The sequence below is a fragment of the Marmota marmota genome, unplaced genomic scaffold (genome assembly GCF_001458135.2).
Source record: "Marmota marmota marmota unplaced genomic scaffold, marMar, whole genome shotgun sequence".
Taxonomy (NCBI): domain Eukaryota; kingdom Metazoa; phylum Chordata; class Mammalia; order Rodentia; family Sciuridae; genus Marmota; species Marmota marmota.
Window position 1 is genome coordinate 47,829,207 of NW_026000016.1, and position 23,988 is coordinate 47,853,194.

The 23,988-nt window shown below is 36.5% G+C and overlaps 1 protein-coding gene across 1 annotated transcript in view; it reads left to right on the top strand.

Moving 5' to 3' along the window:
- Mdm4 (MDM4 regulator of p53) overlaps positions 1 to 23,988 on the top strand; it is a 29,002-nt gene that overhangs the window by 2,620 nt on the left and 2,394 nt on the right. The window contains exons 2-8 of the mRNA XM_015483361.2: positions 6,406 to 6,516; positions 14,164 to 14,202; positions 15,111 to 15,210; positions 16,871 to 17,028; positions 19,003 to 19,152; positions 20,899 to 20,979; positions 23,658 to 23,982. Coding sequence (XP_015338847.1) covers positions 6,439 to 6,516; positions 14,164 to 14,202; positions 15,111 to 15,210; positions 16,871 to 17,028; positions 19,003 to 19,152; positions 20,899 to 20,979; positions 23,658 to 23,982 — 931 coding nt within the window. The 5' untranslated portion in view covers positions 6,406 to 6,438. The remainder of the gene's footprint in view (positions 1 to 6,405; positions 6,517 to 14,163; positions 14,203 to 15,110; positions 15,211 to 16,870; positions 17,029 to 19,002; positions 19,153 to 20,898; positions 20,980 to 23,657; positions 23,983 to 23,988) is intronic.

Below are 23,988 nucleotides of genomic sequence, written 5' to 3' on the forward strand. Positions count from 1 at the left end.
AAAAAAAAAAAAAAAAAAAAAAGCCAAAAATGACTGGGGATGTAATTCAGCATTAAAGTGCTCCTGGTACCACAAAAACAAAACAAAAACCAACTACTTTATTATTTTTTGGATACTGGGGATGGAGGAGCACTTGACCATGGAGCCACAACACCAGCCCTTTTAAGTTTTTTTGTTTTGAGATGGGATCTTGCTAAGTTGCAAGGACCTTGCTAAATTGCTGAAGTTGGCCTCAAATTTGCAATTCTCCTGCCTCAGCCTCTTGAGTTGCTTGGATTATAGGTGCGTGCTACTGGGCCCTGCTTGCTTGCTTGCTTTCTTTCTTTCTTTCTTTCTTTCTTTCTTGGTATTGGGGCTTGAACCCAAGGGCCCTTAACCACTTAGCTACATCTCCACATTTTATGCTGCTGTTATTTGTTTGTTTCTTTTTTTGATTTTTATTTTGAGACAGGGTCTTATTACTTTGCCCAGGCTAGCCTGGAACTTCGATCTTCCTGCCTCAGATTCCCAAGCATGTTCAGTAAGTGTTAGCTACTTGGAGTAACAGAAATGGTTTCCATGATATAAAATATAATTTTGTTAAGCATTGTTTTATTTTCTATTCATTAATTCTGAGGGAGTGTTTAGGCCTATTGGGGTACAACTTAACAGTTTGAAAACTCAATGCTAAAAACTCTTGAGAGATGAGTGGTAAAGGAGGCAAATTGAGTTTGCCATTCATAATGGTGGGTGTTGAGTGGTGGAAGTGGAGACTTGGAGAATACCAAGATGGAATGGAAAATTAGTCGAAAACCTGTAAAGAAAGCTTGTAGCCAGGTACAGTAATGCAAACTTTGTATATCCAGCAGCTTTGGAGGTTGAGGCAGGAGGATCTTGAGTTCAAAGTCAGCCTCAGAAATTTAGTGAGACCCTGTCTCTAAATAAAATTTAAAAAAGAGGGCTAGGCTCAGTGGTAAATGTCCCTGGCTTCAGTCGCTGGTACCAAAAAAAAAAGAAAAGAAAAGAAAGCGAGAAAGCTTGTGTACACATACCCTGTGAGGGGAATGAGTTTCTGTATATGGGAGTACCTCTTATAAGTTGTGAAAAATGGTTTACCTTTCTAGATTCGTTGGGCTGTGAGTTAACATAAGACATTAATAAGAGAAAAAAAAAAACATAGTCATGTACTTACAAATTCTCACAAAATAAAGACTGGAAAAAAGGTCAAATATTGAAACTTGTATAATCTCCTGAGCTACAGAAGGCATTGGGTTTTGGGGGTTCTAGGGTTGATGGCCACATGCGTTATGGGAGAATGAGGGAAGGAATTGTATGGTGAATAAAGGTTGTCTTGTTATGCAGATAGAGTCTCTTGGGTAATAAAAGTCTCATCAGCCATTTTCCTGATACAGATTCTTTACTGATTATAGATTTCCTTTCTAGATGTTTCTTTTACAAAAGGACAGTTTTTAAGAGCTACTCTTATATTTGCATTTTCTCAGAAACACTTCCTCAAAAAGGTTCTTATATTCATTATCTTTTTAATGGGACAACACTTTCTACCAGGTGTTAATGTAAGAAACCCTCACTGTGGTTTAAATTCTTCAAAACTGCCAAGAAGTCATTTTCTGTTCCCATCTCTATGCTGAACTAGCGTGACTGCTGGCTCCCTTCCCCAAAGTTGTGCTTGGAAGAACTATAAAAGGAAAATATTGTGAGAAGTAATGGGTGATGGGGATCTTTTTGAACTGATGGGAGAAGGGAGGACTGTCTTGAAATAAGTGTCAGGCATGGCTGTGTAAGAATACAACCGTAGGGAAAAGGAACTGTTGGAAAACTGCTCCTATTTCTTTCCTGCGTTGTTACCTTGGAGTTACCTTTTTCCACACCTGTGGCAGAGATTCCTAGTTCACTTCCCCTCAAGTTCCATGCTTGGTACCCATCTTGTGAGGAGTTGAGAAAAACAAACTGGGAATCAGGTGGTGACAAAGACTTTAGGCAGTCTCTGTCCCTTATCCTTAGGTCTTGGTAAATCTCTATCATCATGTTTCTGTCCTTGGGGAACAAAGAGTGAAACCCTGATCTGAGGAGTGATTTTGTAGATTCTGGTTTGGAGTGGAGCTTTCTACTGGAGCCCTCATTTCTTTCTCCAGCTTACAGGGGCTGATGGGCTGGAGTCTGGATTTCCCCCATATGCTTCACTTGTTAGAGTACCTGATCAGATCTCCCCAGAAAAATACAGTTGAAGGACACAAATACTTTAATCGAAACTATATAGGCTTAATTGGAACAGAAACGTGAGGACAGATTGACCAACAATTTAAAGTTAGCTACTGATAATCATCCTAGAAGAAATGAAGGGAGATGTTAACAATTTGAAATAAGAATTCACAGGGGCTGGGAGAACCAAACAAATAGTAGGCATGAAGAATACAATGGTTATATTATACATGGGAAGCATAACAGAATGGATACAACTGAGACCTTAAGAAAATCTTTTATAATAAGGAAAAAGACATAGAAAAAGCAAGGAGAAAAGTAGAGTAAATGTAGAGATGCATCTGATTTAATAGAAGTTTTAGAGAAATAAAAGGGAGGAAATGCTTGAAGAAATAATGGAGTAATTCTCCTTCACAGTTACAAAGACCTGTGCTTGAGATTCTTTAGAATGCTAAAGGTGAGAAATAAGGAAAACTCATTCCTAGGTGAGTCAAATTAAGTCCTAGCTTAATAGTCAAGAAGATCAAAGCAAAAGAAAAATACTAGGATCTCAGAACAGATCACTTACAAAGGAGCAAATAAAAATTTCCTGCAATATCACTAGATGCAAGAAAACAAAAAAAAGAGTTTTCAGAGTATTGAAGCCACCTAGAATTTTATAGCCAAGCACATTTATTTAAATAGGACATGAAGTATGATCATGTGCCAGGCATGATGGCACATAATGCCTGTAAATCCCAGCAACTCTGGAGACTGAGGCAGGAAGATCCTGAGTTAAGAGTCAGCCTCAACAACTCAGCAAGGCCCTGCCTCAAAAAGGGCTGTGAATGTTGCTCAGTGGTTAAGTGCCCTTGGGTGCAAAATCCCATTTAAAAAAAAAAAAAAAACTCAGGCTATGAGGTCTTGTAAACTCTGCCAGCTGTATTAAAGGATCCGGTACATATATTAATGAGCAAATAGATATAAATTTCTGCCCACTTAGAGTTTATGTTCTACATAATATATTAATATGTATAGTATATAGTTTGTAATAAGGATGGTGGAGAAAAATAAAGCAGGAAAGGAGACAATAATACAGGGGGTTGGGAGTTGCACTTATTAAAAATGGTTGGTTGGGCTGGGGATGTGGCTCAAGCGGTAGCTACACGCCCGCCTGGCATGCGTGCGGCCCGGGTTTGATCCTCAGCACCACATACAAATAAAGATGTTGTGTCTGCCAAAAACTGAAAAATAAATATTGAAGTTCTCTCTCTCTCTCTCTCTTAAAAAAAAAATGGTTGGTCACTGGGAGACCTCAGGGACAGACTGATGGACAGACTGATGCTTAAGTGAAGACAAAAGGATAGGAGCTAAAGGACAGGGGAAGCCAGAAAACTTTAAAGAGGAGTGATATTATGTGCATGTGTTGTATGTGTGTGTACATTTTTAAAAAATTTAACCTGAGTTTCCTGGCTTGCAGTTTCAGGAGTACTTGGAATCTCCAAAGTGATAAATGCCTTTTGTATGCTAATGAGTTGACTGGTGGCTGGCAGCCCCTATGTAGCTATGAGATGGGGGCTGGCCACCAGAAAATCCAAGGTAGGATTACTGTTGGGACTTTCAGCCCTACCCTTCTGTCTTTGGGGGAGGGGAGAAAGGCTGAAGGTTAAATTGATCTTCAGTGGCCCTTGATGCCTATGATACGCAAATCAGTCTATGTAATGAAACCTACATAAAAGCCCCAAAGGACAGAATTTTGATAGCTGAGGTTTTTGAAGGGTTGTTTGCCCATAAAAGGTCTTGGAATTTTCTTACTCCTTCCCACATACCTTGCCCTGTGCTTCCCATTTGGTGCTCATCGATATCCTTTATAATAAATTAGATGTGGTTTCCATAACAAATTAATTGGTTCTAAGGAGGGGGTTGTGGGAATCCTGATTTGTAGCCATTCAGTTGGAAGCACAGGTAAAACAAGCTGCAGCTTTCAATTAGCATTGGCATTGGGGCGCAGTCTGGGATTGAGCATTCAATCTGTAGCATTGAAGCCAGATTTAAAATTAGGTAGTCAGTGTAGTTAGGTAAATCGAGTCTAATATCAAGTGAAATCTAAATGGAGGCCATGTTGAGAATGAATTCCAGAAAAGTTGAGCAACTCTCCTGGAATGTTAATGAAGTCCAGGAAAAAGTCCAAGGCCAAAGTCCATCCCAAAGAAATGTTAATGAACAGCAAACTTGAAGATGCTGACTCGGAAGTGCCCACCTGTGTCCCACTCCTCGGTCCTTCCCACCTACATTCCATCACTGAAAGAAACTATAAAATGGAGAGACAACCACACTTCCATCTTTTGGGTCCCCTTCTTCCTCCTGGAGAAGTCTTTTCTGCTGTCCTTTAATAAACTTCTAATTTCTACTCTGACCTTGCCTCGGCATGCTTCTATGGTGTTATTCTTCAACATTGGGGAAGCAAGGACTTGTCACCTGTCAACAGCGGTAACAGCATCTGACCCTATCTTCAGGTAAAATTAGAGGATACCCAGCTGGGTCTGCTGCAGAATTGGTTGGTTACTGATGGGCCCAAATGCTCTTAATTGGTGACCATAGGTCACAGAAGTCTGTGTGGATTGTTGAGTGAGAGTATATGAGAAACTGAGTTTGTTATTCTCCTGATGCAATTAAGAGAGAGTTGGGTTATATTAATGTAGTAATAACAAGTAGTGAGAAGTGATTAGATTTTGGACATAATCTGAAGTCGCAGCTTAAGAATTTATTTATGGACTGGGTGTGGAGTGAAAGAGGAGTCAAGGGTGGCTTCATGAGTTATTGACCTGAACAACTAGAAGGCTGGAATAGCCATTTACTGAGAGAGGGAAGACTGCAGAACTGGCAGGTTTGAGGAGATCAAGTGATTTTTATATTTGTAGGGTTTGAAGTACAAATTAAAAGCCAGTTTTAAAAGATTTAAGGATTTAAGTTGTGTTTATATCCTGTTTGACTCCCTTTTATAACAAGGGAAGCTAATGGGGCAGAGAGGAATTATAGTTTAGCTTTCTCTGAAGAATAAGGGATTTTGTTAGCTTCAGCCAGTGCATTTGTTTGTTTTTCTAAGTTCCTTTCACCCTTTTCCTCATGTGACTTGTAAGTCACAAATTTCACTAATTGAGTTCCATCTATTTTTAAAAACCTGAAGGTAAACTCAAGCAGTTAATTTAAATATTTATTTTCCTTCTGTATAGTTTTTTTTTTTAAAGAAGTAGAGAGTGAACAATTTTAAATTTTCTTTCAATTCATGCTGCATTTTTCTCTGATGATATATGTCTATCTTGGTTTAACCCATTTTTAGTTTTTTTTTTTAGTTGCCAGTGAACTTTTTTTATATAGGTGCTGAGAATCGAACCCAGTGCCTCACACGTGGTAGGCAAGTGCCCTACCACTGAGCCACAACCCCAGCCCTTTTAGGTTTGGTGCATTCAGAAGCTTTTTTTTTTTTGTAGTGCTGGGGATCAAACCCAGGGTTTTGTGCATGGAGGCAAGTACACCACTAACTGAGCTATCCGCACGCAGTCCTCAGAAGCTGATATTGAAAATGTTGACTCTCACTTTATTCAATGAGACATGTTCCAACATGTTGCTGAGATTTTCCTTGAAATGCTTGGAATCTTATCTTGGCATTTCTCCAGCTTTACATCTGTCTTCCAGAGAGGGTCTTCACATCACCAGGAGAAAGGAACTTGATATCCTTTGAGGAAGTAATGATTGTAAATGACTTTCAGCTAAAACAATTTACTCATTTACATCAGTATGGAGGTTGGAGCATGCCCAGACCTGTTTCTTTTTCATGCTTCACCTGAAGACATAGATGGTTTTTAGTCTCAGTTAAACTTTTTAAGTTTTTGCAGGATCTGAACTAGAAAATGATTGGAAGATACGGAGAACCTCAGCATGAGTAAATTACATTCATGTAGAATGCTCTGATAGATATCTGCATTACATGTGTCTTTTAAAAAAATATTTTTTAGTTATAGGTGGACACAATATTTTATTATTATTATTATTTTTATTTTTTATGTCGTGCTGAGGATCAAACACAGTGCCTCAGGCATGCTAGGCAAGTGCTCTACCTCTGAGCCACAACCTCAGCCCTACATGTGTCTTTTTATTTACTTTCTTTGACTTGTTTTTTTTTTTAGTGCTAAAGACACAGTTTTCTATATATACATTTCCTTTTAGTTTTATCAACAGACTGCAGTTTCTTCAGTCAAAATGACATCATATTCCACCTCTGCCCAGTGTTCAACATCTGATAGTGCTTGCAGGATCTCTCCAGAACGAGTCAATAAGGTGAGTCATTATTGGGCATTCCTGTTTTTCTTTAAATTTTTAGGAAATTGAATTGAAGAACATAAACATAGCTGCATTCACTGATTAGGATTTATACAGAGCAGATTGTACATTATTAAGTGATAAGTGTCTTCCAGAGTTTGTTTAAAAAAAGAAAGTATTTAAAGAAATTTGCTTGTTCCATAGGATTTGAGACCAATATAATTGAAATGTAAATAGCAAATTTATTTCATGTTTACATCAGGTACGACCAAAATTGCCACTTTTGAAGATTTTGCAGGCAGCAGGTGCAGAAGGTGAAATGTTCACTGTTAAAGAGGTAAGACATCAATGAAAATTCTCAGTTTTTAAGAACAGTTGAATAGGAGCATCCAGTAAATAGTTCTGAAATCAGAGATAAGAGTTCTACTCTGAGGTACCAGAGGGAGGTGATTTTTGCTGTTTTGTCTTTAAGACTGTTAAGTTGAACTTCATACTTTCTTTAGAATTCATTTTGAAGTATCTTTTAAATATAAGATTAACCATGAATTCATTGATCTCAGAGTTAATAAGCAAAACATGGACAGATTTAAGAAAATGACACTATGATTTACAAGATATGCTGCTAAGCAGGAATTTATAGTAGTGTTTCATTATAAATGTGTCAGATACTCTTCTGAGAACTGAGTTATTTTAAACATTTATGCATTTAAATAACTTATTTAGCTTCTGAAGTTGTTTTTTTTTTTTTAAGAAACAAAGACAAATTGAATTCCTTAAGTGGAAAAGACCCAATATTAAAATGTTAATCTGTTGGAACTGTTTGCATTTAGAAGGGTAGATATCTGACTTTTCCTAAAGAGAGGAAATAAAATTATGAAGTGTGTTTTTTTTTCCCTTGAAAAACTCCATATCTGTAGTAATGCTGTGCTCCTGAGCTATAATATGCCTCTCAAAGAAATGAATCTGGAGGCATTTCAGATCTTTATATGTGAATTTGTATCTTTAGAATCCTTATATGTAAGACTCCTGTTACTAAAGTCTGAATTTTTTTAATATCATTAAAGTTGTTATGCTGAATTATGCCATCTTTATTTGTGAAGCAGATTTGCCTATGTTTATATGATAAGCTTTTATGAACCATGACCCTATCTTGATCCTAAAGGGGAATTCTCTGATTTTTTTATTATTAAATCATGTTTCTCAATGTGTACATTGAGGCAGATGATTTAATGAGAGTATTATATATAAATTCAGAGTGTTTTAGGAGATCCTGTTTATATACTTAGGTTAGTTTATTTTTTCGGAAAGTTGGATGGATATAAAGAACTTCCTCCTATTTCTTCCAGTAGGTGCTTTTCTCCATCTTATTTTCCCATAATAGATTAGATATGAGATCTCAGTTAATCCATTAATATGTATTTGGGGATGTTATTAGGAGCATCATTGCTTCAATATAGTAAGGATTATGTTAGAAAAGTTCTATACAGATATTTAATAATTCCTAAGAAGTTGGAATCTAAAGATAGCTGGGCTGGGGATATAGTTCAGTTGGTAGAGTGCTTGCCTTGCATGCACAAGGCCCTGGGTTCAATCCCCAACACCACATAAAAAAATAAAAAATAAGAAATAAAGATTTTTTTTAGTTTGTGATCTATGACAACCAATTATTAAGTTAAAAATTTTTTTTTCCAAGTCTGCTACCTTTAGAAAACATTTATTTTCAATAAGTTTCATTAGTTTTATCCTAAAATGCAGACAGGTCCATTGACAAAATGTTCCAACCTGGATGACATAATAAAAGTTACAGGAAATGCTTCATCTGCATTTTAAAATATAGTGTTCAGGTTTTGAATCATGAACTTGTTCTTTTCCATTTTGTGAATTCTGTGGGGGGAAAAAAACTCAGACATAAGTATTTATTTGTCAAATACCTAGATTCTATTTTGTGCAGATACATTGCTTATTAGCTTCTTAAACACTGTACATGTGCCAGAAGGAAAAAAGTGAACTCAGCAGAAGCCTAGTTGTTTATATGCCCCTGGGATTTAGGAAATATATATATATATATATATATTTTTTTTAAACTTTCTCCATTTATTTATTTGCAGCTTGAACACTACCACTGATCTACAACTCTTTTTTTTTTTTTTTAAATATTTATTTTTTTAGTTTTTGGCGGACACAACAACATCTTTGTTTGTATGTGGTGCTGAGGATTGAACCCAGGCCGCACGCATTCCAGGCGAGCGCGCTACCGCTTGAGCCACATCCCCAGCCCAGGAAATATTTTTATGGTCCAGGCAGATTTAAAGCTTATTGCTTTTAATAATAGAACAGACATTTTCATTTGAACTAGTGAACATTTTTGAGGGGCTATTAAGTAGATTCATCACTTTTCTCACTGTTGGATGAGCACATTTCTTTTTTTTTTTTTTAAAGAATACAAATCCTAGTGTTTTTTTTTTTTTTTTAAGAGAGAATTTAATATTCATTTTTTAGTTGTCGGCAGACACAACGTCTTTATTTGTATGTGGTGCTGAGGATCAAACCCAGCACTGCGCGCATGCCAGGCGAGCGCGCTCTGCTTGAGCCACATCCCCAGCCCTGGATGAGCACATTTCTGTCTGAGTCTGTTGATGGCCAGAAAGATAATGAGTGGATGTACTTAGTAGTTGGGAACAACTATCCTGTTGTAGGACCCCTTTTATATTGCCAGTGTACAAGCACTGACAATCTTATAAATGTGTTCTCTTTCTCTAGCATACTTCCTTATCTACTTTTTATAATTTTTGTTTTAGGTAGTAGTCCAACAGATTCTTTCATGTTATTTTATTCCCACGCAGGTAATGCACTATCTAGGCCAGTATATAATGGTGAAGCAGCTTTATGATCAACAGGAGCAGCATATGGTTTATTGTGGTGGAGATCTTTTGGGAGAACTACTGGGACGTCAGAGCTTCTCCGTGAAAGATCCAAGGTAGAAAGAGTTAGGGATTGTGTATCTTTTTGAGTGCTTATTAATCTTCTTGGGTTATTGATGATTAATTCGTTTACTCAACAGATATTTAGGGGTTGGCATACGTTTGCTAGGCACTGGGAATATAGTAGTGAGCAACACAGTCTTGATTTTTAGAGCTTTAAGAATAAATGGTCTTTCCCATTTTAATCAAATAATCACAATAATATGTGGTAAAATTGCATTACAGATACGCTACAGAAAAGAAGTACATAAAGTTAGGAGTGGGTGGAATTTTAGAATATTAGTGTTTCCATGAGGAAGTGAAATTTAAGCTGAGAACTAAACAACACAGAGGGGATAGTTGAAGGAGAGCTTCAGATTGGATATCATGCAGGTAGGAGATAGTTTGATGTAGCTAGTTTAGGATTTTGTGAAGTAATTATTAGAAATAGGAGGAAAGATCAAAGATGAAAAATAGGAGCAGATAAAAAAAATGTAGAATTGCAGGACAATTTGAGGTTGATGGTGAGTCTAGGCAGAATCATAGTAGAGATAAGATGATCTTTGTGTGACTTTCTCCTCTTGCATGGGGTGTATTGCATTAGGTCAAGCTGGTCAGTCATTGAGAAACCATTGTTCACTTTTCTTTGTAGCTTAGTAAAGACTACTTTCTTCTAGCTCATTTTCTTAAGTTAGTAAGACTTTTCTCCACCTTCGCCCCTCAATTAAAATGAAGGAAATATCCCAACTTGGGTAACTGTTAGCTAATGACATAAAATGTAAGCAAGTGTTTTTTGTTTGTGTTTTGTTTTTGTCTTTTAAGCCAGGGTCACTTTACCACTAAGCTACATCCCCAGTCTTTATAATTTTTTATTTCGAGACAGGGTCTTGCTTAGGGCTTTGCTAAGTTGCTTGAGGCTGGCCTTAGACTTGTAATCCTCCTGCGTCAACCTCAGGTATGCGCCACTGTAACTAGAAACTAATCATTTTTTTTTTAAACCAAAAACTAATCAGTTTTTTGTACTGGGGTGGGGATTGAATCCAGGGGCACTTAACCACTGAGCCACATCCCCAGCCCCCCACCCCCCCCCCTTTTTTTTTTTTCAAATTTAGAGACAGGGTCTTACTGAATTGCTTACATTCTTGCCAAAATTGCCGAGGCTGGCTTTGAACTTGGAATCTTCCTGCCTCAGCCTCCTGAGTAGCTGGGATTACAGGTGTGGGCCAGAGTGCCCAGCCCTAATCAGTTTTTTAATGGGGGCAAAGTAGTCACAAGAACCTGGANATAAAGGTCCCATAAAACCATTCACCTAATGATTTGAGTAATCTGTTTTCTGAATGCCAGTTTGTCTAAGTCTTTGCTTGATTCTAGACCTTTTAAATACAGTCCTTTGAATTTATTAGGTATGTTCAGGAAATTGGCCTTGGAATCTGAAGACTCCAAAGTAGTGGTATGATAGACATGGGTGAATAAACTGGATACAGCTGAAATGTAACACTGTCATTTCCAAATAATGACAATTCCTCCCCTCCACTCCTATATGAAGCCATTTTGTGAGTTTAAATTAGATTGTAGGTAGCATTGTTCTTTGAAGAAAGCTCAAAATAATCTCTTTAAATTGGCTATGTTTGCTAAAGTAAATAGATCGGAAAGAATCAATTTCTAATATTGATTTATGCTTTAAAGTTAGGAAAAGAGGTTTTGCTCTCATTGCAACATGATTTTGAACTTATATTGACTTTTGAAGCCTGTTTGTTTCATTGAGCCATTTTTGCTCACTTCACCCATTTAGAGATGTAGCTCTAAGTTTCTAAGAAGTCTTGCAAGTGATGGCAACTTTATTGAATATCAGCGATTTGTGAAATCATACGGCTTTCTTGTCATAGTCATTAATGGCTGGAAGTATATAGAAAAACTTTTTAAATTGCTGATCTACTTTTTTAGTAATTTTTTTTTTTCTCATTGATCTAAGTCTGAAATATGGAGTGAGTATAATTTCACCTTTTCTCCCCTCTCAATTTTTTTTGGTACTTTCTCTGCAGAATTTAATATGTCATATATCATAAAGAACATTTCTATAACAAACACTTCAATTTATGTAACAACCCTGTGAGGAGGGTCTAGAATTAAAGAAACAGGTTTTTTTTGTGTGTGTGTCTGTGTAGAATGAGTGATTTGCTCAATATTAGACATTACTGGTAAATGATAGAGCAGAGATTTCTGACAGGCCAGTTCTTTCTCTGCCCATTATACCACATATTGATGTCTCTTTAACCCTTGCCTCTAACAATTTGACCCTCCACCCATTTTTTTTGGACACATTTTTTTCCCCCTGAAGATTAATTTAAAACACTTTTATTCGTTATTTAAGTTGTCATTTTGAAAAAATTTCAGACTTTAACATTTGCAAAAGTATGATACAGAGTTGTCATATACTCCCAGATTGTCTAACATTGTCTATAAAACCATCATGCAATAACAAAAACCTGGAAATTGCACATCATTTTTTTTTTTTAAGTTGTAGATGGACACAGTACCTTTATTTTTTTTAATGTGGTGCTGAGGATCGAACCCAGTGCCTCACATGTGCGAGGCAAGCACTACCACTGAGCTACAACCTCACCCCCCCCCATTTTGATTGATTATCTTCTCTGATTAGCTCTTGCATTCGTGCTCCTCATTGGCCGTCTCCATTAATTTTCATAAATTGAATTGCATGTGTTTTACTTGAAAAGACAAATCAGAATGCTTGTCATATAACTATTTTACACCTTTGCAAGTGGGTTAGGTTATACCTTTATTTTTTTAAAATTATTATTATTTTTGGGGTTGTCAATGGATTTTATTTATTTATATGCAGTGCTGAGACTCGAACCAGTGTCTCACACATGCTAGGCAAGTGCGCTACTACTGAGCCACAACCCCAGCCCTAGACCTTTATTTTGAAGATGCCACTTTTTAAAGCAAATTTTTTTTTTTTTTTTACTTGTTGGTGGACCTTTATTTTGTTTATTTGTATATGTGAATCTAACCTAGTGCCTCTCAAATGCTAGGCAAGTGCTCTGTCACTGAACTACAACCCCAACCCTGTGAAGGTGGTTCTTTTTAAATCATTTAAGTTTCCCCGAGTATTCTAACACAATGAAATAGATATGACAAACTGTGTGTGTGTATGATTTATTTTTGTAATACTGGGGATTGAAAACTTTATTTATTTTAAAATTTCTTTTTACACGTGACTTTCCTAGAGTTTTTTGTTTGGTTTTTTGCTTCTAGTTGTTTTAGCCTAAGTGACAGTAATATAATTGCTTTGTAGGAACTGTTTCGCCTGCATTGTATATGTTAGTCAAACTGCTTGGAGGGCCACTGTAGTCAGAACTTTTAGTATCATCACTTAGCTTATATAAAAACACTTCTAGGAATAATGTTCTTTATATTACAGTTTTGAAGATGTTTGCATTGCACGAAACAACTGAATTGTCAGACCAGTTGTAGAATCTGGATTTTTTTTTTCCTCTGGCAGTCTTGATTAGATGAGGATGATATTTTCTGTAAATATCTTATCTCTGGACCTGGTAATGGCTGATAAAATCTATTGATTTATTTGGGTGCATTTCCATTAGCTATAGCTTCATATAATGAATGAATTGGGCTACTAAATTTTCTTTTCTGTAGCCAAGGTTTTATCATCTGTTCTGCTTGAAAAATATTTAAGTCTTTGGAATATATTTATTTCTCTCTTAGGCTAATGCAATATCTAAGAATTTCTCTCATCTAGGATAATCTTTTATTTTTCTTTTCTTTCTTTTTCTTTTTCTTTTTTTTTTTTTTTGTTAGTAGCCTTGAGAAAAACTTTTGTCTGCTTCATCTCCTTTCTTAGGAAATGTTTGTAATAATTTGGGAAAATTAAGTTTTTGTTTAAAAAAATCCAATATATATTCAGGTAATAGAAACTTAAATTATAAATCATCACTGACACTTAGAATATCAGTTTGCTTGAAGATGCTATTGTTTTAAAAGCAAGTGGGAGAAAGTCTACGTTTTCAGATTTTATAATCTGACTCTTAAAAAAAACAAATTAAATTTAAAAAAACATTTTTTGTTGCTGTTTGAAGTTAGGCAAATTAGGTAGTAAAGGAAGAGATGATAAAAATACTCTTATTTCTTGATTGGGGCTACTTTTCATATAAAAAATTGAAAGCTTGTCATTTTTAGTAATTTTTCACTTCTCCCCAGATATATTTTGGTATTATTTTGAATGTGGCCTATCTTGGTCTTTGTTATTTTTATTTTTCAGTACTGGGGATTAAACCCAGGGCCTCATGCATGCTAGGCCAGTACTCTACCACTGAACTATAGTTTATTGTTTTACACATTTTATTTTGAAGTGAGGTCTCAGGAAGTTGCCTAAGCTGGCCTCAAACTTGCAATTCTCTTGCCTCAGCCTTGCAAGTAGCTGGGATTATAGACCTGTACCACCATGCCAGGCTGGTCTTTGTCATTTTTTTTATTAGTGTTGGTTATTTCTTTCAAATGAGAGCCTTGTCCAGCCAGAACAGTGAAGTATATCTGTAGGGCTCAAACCTGGCTTTAGTGTTGTTTGCTGAGGTCCTTTTTGTGTGGAAAGAATGGTTATTACCAGGGAAGGTTTTCCTTTTGTTTTACTTGCTATCCAGATGCTGCTCAGACTCTCGCTCTCGCACAGGATCACAGTTTGGATATTCCAAGTCAAGACCAACCGAAGGTAAAATCACCACACGGTGACTTCTTTTGTTGTACAGAGTGGCCCCTTCTCTGTACCTGTGGATCTTGGACTCCCAAGGCCTTTCCTCAAATGTGGTAAGAATTTAATAAGAAAGGTCCTTGGGAGTTCACAGACCAGGGACAGAGTGAACCTTCTCTGTTCTGCCCATAACAGAGTTCCAGTCTCTGAATCTTTCTTTGGGATGTAGCACTTCTGATCTTCAGTTCTTCCAGTTGCGTTGTCTTTGGGTTTGTGTGTGCCTGTGCGTTTGTGAAGGATTGTATATGTATTTGTGTATATAGGTGTTTGAGAAAACTGCTTTATTAAAAATTTTAACAGGGTTGTTGCAATTAAGTTCATGTTAGGCCATTTCCTAAAGTTTCCTCAAACCTGGGGAAGTTTTAAAATCATTGGTAAATGGTGAGAGTTTCATATTCTGTCTGAAATATGCCTAATTTTGTGGTAGGCCTAGTGGCTTTTTTTTTAGTTGTAGTTGGACACAATACCTTTATTTATTTATTTTTATGTGTTGCTGAGGATCGAACCCAGGGCCTCGCATGTGCTAGGCGAGCACTCTATCTCTGAGCCACAACCCCAGCCCCTAGGCTAGCAGCTTTATACAGATCATATACTCTTAGATAGTATACAGGTAAATACTCTTAAAAAACAGTTTTGACCTTTTTGTAGAGGTCATTGTCCCCCACTCCCAGGTTTGGGATTCTTGTATCTTTGCTCATAATGGGTTGAAGAGAGGTGTTGTGTTGCTTTACTGGATGACTGTTGTGAATTGTAGAGATCTTGTGCATAACCCATTGTGTTGCACACACTGGTGAGCCAGAATGGAACTGCTACATCCCCTGGTCTCAGTCATTTCTACTATACTGATAGACATCTTTCCCTTCTTTCAGCAAAGTGCAGAGGAAAGTTCTAATTCCAGGAAAAGAATTGAAGAGGGTGATATTCCCGCACTGCCTACCTCAGAGCATAAATGCAGAAATTCTAGAGAAGGTAAGTTTTGGATTAAGACTTCCTTCTCCTGTTCGTACCCCCCCCACACACACACTTTTTTTTTGTGGAGGGGTAATTATTTTTTAGAAAAGGTATCTGGATATCTTAAGCACTAGCTGTAATTAGGACCATCATAGAAACTTGAAGATAAGAGAACTCAAAAAAGTAATTCATGTGAACTAGGAGGGGCATATGTCATATTTTTCATTCTTTTCTAAAAATCCTTTTCAACCATTGTTAACTTTAAAGGTGATCTAGTGCTCTTTTAGCAACCTGGGATTACTGCAGTAGTGTAAGATCTTCTGTTAGATAGGATGCCTTAGAGAAGATTAGAAAATAGCTGCTTATTGATTGGTTTGCTACTGATGAATTTTTTGCATACATAAATTCATCTGCCTTGGTAGGTCCTATGTATAAAACAGTAAGTAAAATAAAAGAATAACAAAATAAAAGAACCATTAATTCAAGACACAATATGAAGTTTGTGATGGAAATTTGGGAATAAATAGTTTAGGATTTTAAGAGAGATCTATAGATAGGGTGAGGGTTTTTTTTTTTTTTTTTTAAATGGTATTAGGAATCAAGCCCTGGGCTGCTTCATACTTGAAAGGCAAGCATTCTTACCACTGGAGCTAAACCCCAACCCATGGACGGAATTTTTAATGGGAAGATTTCCATTTCCTTAACAGTAATAGAGCTTGAATAGATAAGGATACTTATGACTTCATCTCAGAAATTTGACTTCTGATCATTTAATCAACGAATAAATAGAAAGATGCCACCCATATGCCTATGATAAGCAGGTTGACTTATTTTGTAAGTAGATAAAGGATCAAGAGACAAATTTTTTGCAGAAATTCTTACACCCCTATAGAGCTCAGCACGTTTAAGCACTTCTGATTGGCAAAGAGTGAATTAGAACAAAATCCTAGAGTATGGGAAAGAATTTCATGTGATAGCAGCAGATTTACAGTAATAATTGCCTTGAGTGTAGTTCACATGTACAATACAAGATCTTTTATGTGAAATAAATGGGCCTTAATACTTGTGGTGTTTCTGAATGCTTAATTCCAGTAAGAGTCTACCAACCCAGAAAGGACTTAATGTATGTGTATATTTGACAACTAGAGTTCACTGTTAATAAATGGTTGTTATCTACAAAAGTATATGAATTATTGAGAACTGTCTCAAAGTGTGTGATAACAGTATGACTGCTTTAACTACTCTGTGATTGCCTATTTTGATCTCATGGTTAGGCCACTGTGTTGTCAATGATTTTGCAGTCCTGTAGATTGAGCCATTACCAGGCACTGTGGACTAGAGCAAGTCATTGTTTAGTTATTACAGTGATGTGAATGTTTAAAATGCCAGTATGTGGTGGTTTAGAAATCTTTTTAGAATGATACCATTGTTCAAATAGTTTTTGAGATTTAGATTCCTTCGTAAATGATCATCTACTTCTATTATCATTACTAGCTAATAAAGCCTAAACAGGAAGCAATTTGGGTTCTGCCACTAAGACAAATAATTGATTTCTGGTTCTAATTAAGAATAGGAATTTCTTTTTACCTATCTTATAAAGAGATTGTTAGTATTCTGAGGAGACTGTGAGTTCTTAAATGTTGTATACATAGTTATTCTTTCTATTTAATTTCTATAGATGAAGACTTGATAAATTTAAGCCAAGATGAGACATCTAGGTTGGACCTTGGGTTTGAGGAGTGGGATGTAGCTGGCCTGCCTTGGTGGTTTTTAGGAAACTTGAGAAACAACTATACACCTAGAAGTAATGGCTCAACTGATTTACAGACAAATCAGGTAAATTTCATGTTGAAAGGGAACTTATTTTTTTTTTTAAAGAGTAACATTCTTGGTTACTCTTGACCATAAGTTGCATTGTCTTAAGAATTCTTTTTTTTCCTTTGACTTTAAATACTGTCTATATGTAAATGATGCCCACATTTATATCTTTAGCCCTGACCTCTCCCCTAAATGCCCAACTTTCATATTTCACTCTTTATTTAACATCTTCCCCTTTGGATCTGATATGTAAATGAAATCTTGATTTTTTAGTTTTATTGAACTTTCCTGAGCCTTCCCTTTTTCATAAATCTACTACTACCCAATTATTCCTGCCAAACACAAGGACATACTGATTTTCTCTGTCATAGACCACATTCATAGTTATTAACTCTTTATCCAAAACATATACAGAACCTCACTAACCACTTTTTACTGTCCCACTGTCATAAATTAATTCAAGTCATCATTCTTTCTCACACAGATATGGTAGCCACCTCACACCACAAATGTTGTTATTCTTGTTCGTCTAATAGATAATTTTTTCTCGAGTAAATTTTTGTGCCAGTGATTGAACCCAGGAGTACTCTACCACTGAACTGCATTTCCAGTCCTTTTTTTTTAATTAAAATTTTGTTGTTGTTGTTGTAGATGGACACAATACCTTTATTTTATTTTTATTTGGTGCTGGGCATCAAATGCAGTGCCTCACGTATGCTAGGCAAGTGCTCTACCACTGAGCCACAACCTTGGCCCCCAGACCTTTTTATTTTATGTTGAGACAGGATCTTGCTAAGTTGTGGAGGCTGACCTTGAACTTCTTATCCATGTCTCAGCCTCCCAAGTCACTGGGATTACAGGTGTGAACCACTGTACCCCACTCAAAGAGTAAATTTTTTAAAGGATAAGTTAAACGTATAATTGCGTGTATAATTCTTCAGTGGCTTCAGGAAGCAAGTAGAATAAATTCTAGGATCCTTTCCATAGCCGTAACTGAACTGTCTGGCTTTCCTCATCTGTCATTCTTTGTGTACATTCCAGATATACCAGGCTTCTTTCTGACCCTGTAGCCCAAAATTCCTTCCTTCCTCAGGCAACATAAATTTATTTTTTTCCTCTTTCTGAACTGTCTTCCCCCAAATTCTTTCATTGCCTTCTCATGATTTAGGACTTACCGCAAATGGAATTTCCTTATAATTATCCCTGGTCACCAAGGCTGTCATGTTGAACATTTCCACTGGGATACATTTACCTTTTTTTTTTTTTTTTTTTGTAGTTGTACAGTTTTAAGTGGTTGCCCTGCCAAACCATCCCTAATTGTCTCCTTCTCAAGATCTGGTTCCTTACCTTAGTTTATATTCTCCATTGCATCTTATATATGCAATTATTATCCAATTCAGTATCTTACATATGTATTTAATTATCTGTTTACTCTCACTGAGATGTAATATTCACCGCTCTGTTCCCTTACTTAGCACATAGAACAGTGTCTGGTACGTAACAGGCGTTTATTGAGTAGTTTTTGAATAAATGAATGGACATATAGCAAGGGCAATGTAATAGGTTTTAGGTTACCATTAGTATTTCTTCAGGAAGCAGTCATTGTCTATTAAAGGAAAGAATATGTCAGAATTAATGGAATGATTTTACAAATCCCAGAGGCCACTTGTAGAAACAAGTGTCAATGAATTCTATTAAGTTAAGTAACTTTGGGTCCTTAATCCTTAAACTCTTTGGTACTATTTATTGAATATTATACCTGGTTTACTATTAAAGTAGAAAATTCCTTGCCATATACACTTCTATCCATGAATTTGTTTATCCACAGTAGGTGTCAGCTAGATATGTGTTGAATATATACACTTCTGTTGAGGAAAGGTGAGATGTTCTCTGGAGATGTAATGTGAAGATACTAAGTTTTTGGTTCATTTCTATTCAACATTTTCTGATAAACACTGATGATAGAAGTTCATGTTTGTTTTTCTCTATTAGGATATAGGTACTGCCATTGTTTCAGATACTACAGATGATTTGTGGTTTTTAAATGAGTCAGTTTCAGAGCAGTTAGGTGTTGGAATAAAAGTTGAAGCTGCTGATACTGAACAAGCAAGTGAAGAAGTAGGGAAAGTGAGTGACAAAAAGGTACGTTCTGGAAAAATTTAATGTTCATTGTTTTTATGTGTTCATAGCATGATCTCTTTAGGTTGCTGTTATCTGTTTGTACAACAAATTTCTCACACACTTGTCCCTTTTTAGTTTTTAATGTTTCCCTATATCCAATTTTAAGGTTCATAATAAGTTATTCCAGAAGTTAAGATAAAGTTTCATGGTGAAGCCCCTACCTAATTAGAAGCAATAAGCTATTCTTTATCCTGTTGCTTATCTAGTTTCTCATTATCTAGTTTCTCCTCTAGAAATTCTCCTTTGTCCATCTTTAAGTATATCTATAAAGCACCAATTTAGAAAAGGAAGGAAAGGAAGATAAGTAGAGTAGAGGAAGAATAGGGGGAGGGGACAATCAAGAGAAGGGGCGGGCATTGGGGATTAAAATGAAGTAAATTAAATTCCATGATGTATGATTTTTATCAATGAACCCAACTATTACGTATAGCCGTAATGCACTAAAGGAAAAGAAATCCTGCTGTGCTAACAATTCAAGCTTCTAAATTGTCTCAGTATTTGCTCTTGTAGGAGAAGAAATACTGGTATCTTAGAAATATTCATAGCTTTCATGATCATTTTATAACTAAATGGTAAGATAGAGAATTTTTTATACCTATTTTAGAGTTAAAATGGGAGAAGAGAGGAGTGTTATAAATGGTGTGAACACACTAAAATGAAGTGACACTGGCAGCATAAGTCTCAAAAGAAATTGGGCAGCAGATCTAGTGGTCAGCCTACAGAAGATTTTCATTAAACATCCATTAAATAAATATGTGGGAGGAGAGGCTTATGTAGAGGTTCATAGTTGTTTTCCTAATTGTTTTTGTTCTATTTACTGGACCACAAAGCTATCTACTTGGGTTTTAAGTAGATATTCCCCACATTTCTTAACTTTTTGTTTCCTGTTTTTTTTTTTTTTTTTTTTGGCAAGGCAACCAGAATATCGCATACCCAGTTTTTAGTCTTCTTTATTTTGGTTCTGTTTTGGTACTGGGAATTGAACCAGGGTTGTTTTACCACTGAACTATGTTCCCAATCCTTCCTTCCTATCTATGTATCTACTTACTTAGAGGCAGGGTCTTCCTAAGTGGCTGAGGCTGGCATGAAATTGTGATCTTCCTGCCTCCGCCTCCCTTGTTGCTAGGATTACAGGCGTGTACCACCATGCTCAGCTTAATTTTGTTCTTCAGTGTGAAGAATAAAATTTTAAATGGCTTTGTTTTCATTCTTCGAGTCTACCTAGATTCCCAAGATTGATTTCTATTTTTAGTATTTTGTAACTGTTTTACTCTTTTTTTTTTTTTTTTAATATTTGTTTTTTAGTTCTGGGTGGACACAACATCTTTGTTTGTATGTGGTGCTGAGGATCGAACCCGGGCCACACGCATGCCAGGCGAGCGCGCTACCGCTTGAGCCACATCCCCAGCCCTGTTTTACTCTTGATGTTATTTGTTTTCTGTAGTTGTAAATTTGGACACCTCCCTTCTAAATGTATAAGATATTTGCTAACCCTTCTGAGGGCCTTTTCAATCATTTGCTACTAAAATGTCAGCTGGGTGTGTGCTGAACCATGTTTTTGGTCTTATTTAAGCTAGCTCCCTTTTAAAAGTGCTAGTGATGGAGGCAGAATGTAGTTTTAAATTGAAGCTATTTTGTCTTGCTTTCAGGTAATAGCCTTACCTATAAGAGATAACCCTTATTAATGATATGTCTTTGCCTTCACAGGTGATTGAAGTGGGGAAAAATGATGACCTTGAGGACTCTAAGTCCTTAAGTGATGATACTGATATAGAAGTTACCTCTGAGGTATGAATGTCCAGTAAAAGCTGTTTTGTACTGGCCACATCTTTAATCCCAGCAGTACGCTGTGTTGAAGGAACACCTTCCCCTGCCCTTAACTAGCCACCTTTCCTTGTTGCTAAGAGATACCAGATTTTTTTATGTGTGTCCCTGCCCCCACCCTTTCGAAGTACCAGGGATTGAATCCAGGGGTGCTTTATCTCTGAACTATATCTTCAGCTGTTTTTATTTGGAGGCAAGGTCTCACTTAGTTGCCCTGGCTAATCTTAAATTTTGGATTCTCCTTCCTCTGCTTCCTAAGACCTTGGGATTACAGGTGTGCGCCATGCACCCAGCTCTTTACTTCTTATTAGGGGTTTATTGGAATTTGAGAAGGGAAAAGGATCAAATTTCTCCCTACTTTGGAAAGGATGACCAAAATTCCTCTGTGTTCCTGCCTTCAAAACTCTTTGGACTTGGCATGATGGAGATATAGTTAAAGTACTCCTGTGTTACTGTTTCCTACCAATTATCTTTCCGTAATTCCATGTACAGAATTGTAGGCTATCTAAATTTTTTTGACGAGTACAAAATAATTTTGTCATTGTTCTCTTAAGCAAATGGAGGGGCTGGGGTTGTGGCTCAGAGGCAGAGCACTCACCTAGCATGTGTGAGGCACTGGGTTCAATCCTCAGCACCACATAAAAAAAATATTGTGTCCAAATGGAAAACAGCTTAGTTTCCATATAGTTTAATATTAATTGAAGGTTATTAAAGATTTGGTATTAACCTCTTAGATAATAGGTATGAATTTGTACCAATTGACAAATCTAACCCCAAATGTATATGTTCCTTTTCTCTTTTTTTTATGTTATTTCCCCATTTTTTCCTTCTAGTGCCTCTTGTAGCTAACTCACTTTGGGAGAAAGGAAATGGGGGATAATTAAGAAGGGGATTTTACATTTTGTAGTTTGGTGAGAGAAACTTATTTAGGTTGTCCCTGGTGTCCATCTTCCCCCTGCTCCCTCTGCACTGCTGTTGATCATTATGGTAATTCTTTGAAGTTATCTACATAACTAATAAAATGATAAAGTAGAACATATTGGTCCACTAAGTGTTCTTGACCATAATGTAAATACCAGAGATAAATGCTTTTATCTAAACTTATTAAGCAAATAGACTGTAAATACATCAAATCAAAGATGCCATTGACTTTATTAAGCCCTATTATTATTAAAAGAGAACAAATGATGCCAGTTAAACTGTGGCATATTATCAATTATGAATTCCAAATCTCTGAAATTCCTTTGAGTATTTGTGTAGCATTTCAGATGAGATTGGAAGATCTTAAACTTAGTGAGGGTGTTTTGTGGCTCTCTGGAGAGCAACCCAGTTTTACAGATGGGTGTGTCCCTGCTGCTCAGTCTGGACAATTGAGTTATAACTTCTCAACTTGAAGTGCTTGGCCTTTGTCCTGAAAGAAATCAAGTATGCCAGTGTCAAATCATTGATCTTGTCAAAGCCAGGCAATTATCTACATTAAACACTCAGGACTTGTTCCAGGTAGCTACCTTTGAATTAAGTAAGGCATTTAAAATTCATCGGGCTCTAATGTTTCCTAATGTATGTAGGGGAAAATTACTTGGGCATTCAGGACAAGAACATTCATTTTTCAGAGGTTATGATTTAGGCATACAATTAATAACCTGTGATCTTGAGAGCAGTGAAAGAACATGAGTAAAATTGAGTAGTTTTCAGATCTCACTTTTAGTTTTCTCTTTGTCAAGTTTAATAATATTTGTTAATTAGTAGGAAAGAAAGAATATTGTCTGTTCTTCATTCTTTACCTTCTCATTGGATAAAGGAATGAGTTGTACATAGTAAAGTGACCTAAAAAAGGCATCAAGGAAGAGCAAACAATGTAAATTTTATTCTGACTGGATAGAAAATAATAATTTAAACACCCCCCCCCCTTTTTTGGTGGTACTAAGATTTGGACTCAGGGGTGCTGTACTTCTGAGCAGCCCTTTTTATTTTGAAACAGGGTCTTGCTTAAGTTGCTCAGGCTGGCTTTGAACTTATGATCCTTTTGTCAGCCTCCTGAGTCACTGGGATTACAGGTGTGGGCCACTGCACCCACATAATTGAACTTTCTTAAAAATAGCTATATCAGGGCTGGAGATGTGGCTCAAGTGGTAGCACGCTTGCCTGGCATGCGCGGGGTGCTGGGTTCCATCCTCAGCACCACGTACAAATAGAAGAAAGTTGTTGTGTCCACCGATAACTGAAAAATAAATATTAAAAAAAAATAGCTATATCAAATTTTGACTTGAAAATGGCAGGGTTTTTTTTGTTGTTTTGTTTTGTTGCTGTTGTTTTGTTGTTTGTTTGTTTGTTTGTTTTTAGGGTGGTGGGGTTTGGTGCTAGGGATTGAACCCAGGGCCTTGTGCATGTGAGGCAAGCACTCTACCAACTGAACTAAACCCCCAGCTCCTGAAAATGGCAGTTTTGAGTATCCTAAGTGTAAAATTTCCAAAGACTTTCTTTCATGTGGCTGTAGACTTTATTCAAATTCTAGGCTGGACCACTGGTGTGTCTTGACTTCTTCATCTATCATTAACTTAGTGAGATGTCAAGAATTCAGCTTTCCTTCCCTTTTCCTCAGTTCACTACTGAGTATTAATTGGCTGTATTTGTCTTTATAGGATGAGTGGCAGTGTACTGAATGCAAGAAATTTAATTCTCCAAGCAAGAGGTACTGTTTCCGTTGCTGGGCCTTGAGGAAGGATTGGTATTCAGATTGTTCTAAATTAACACATTCTCTCTCCACATCTGACATCACTGCCGTGCCTGAAAAGAAGGAAAGTGAAGGAATTGATGTCCCTGATTGCCGAAGAACTGTTTCAGCTCCAGTTGTTAGACCTAAAGATGTATCTATAAAGGAAGGAAATTCTAAACTTTTAAATCCCTGCAACTCAGTGGAATTCTTGGATTTGGCTCACAGTTCTGAAAGCCAAGAGACCATCTCAAGTATGG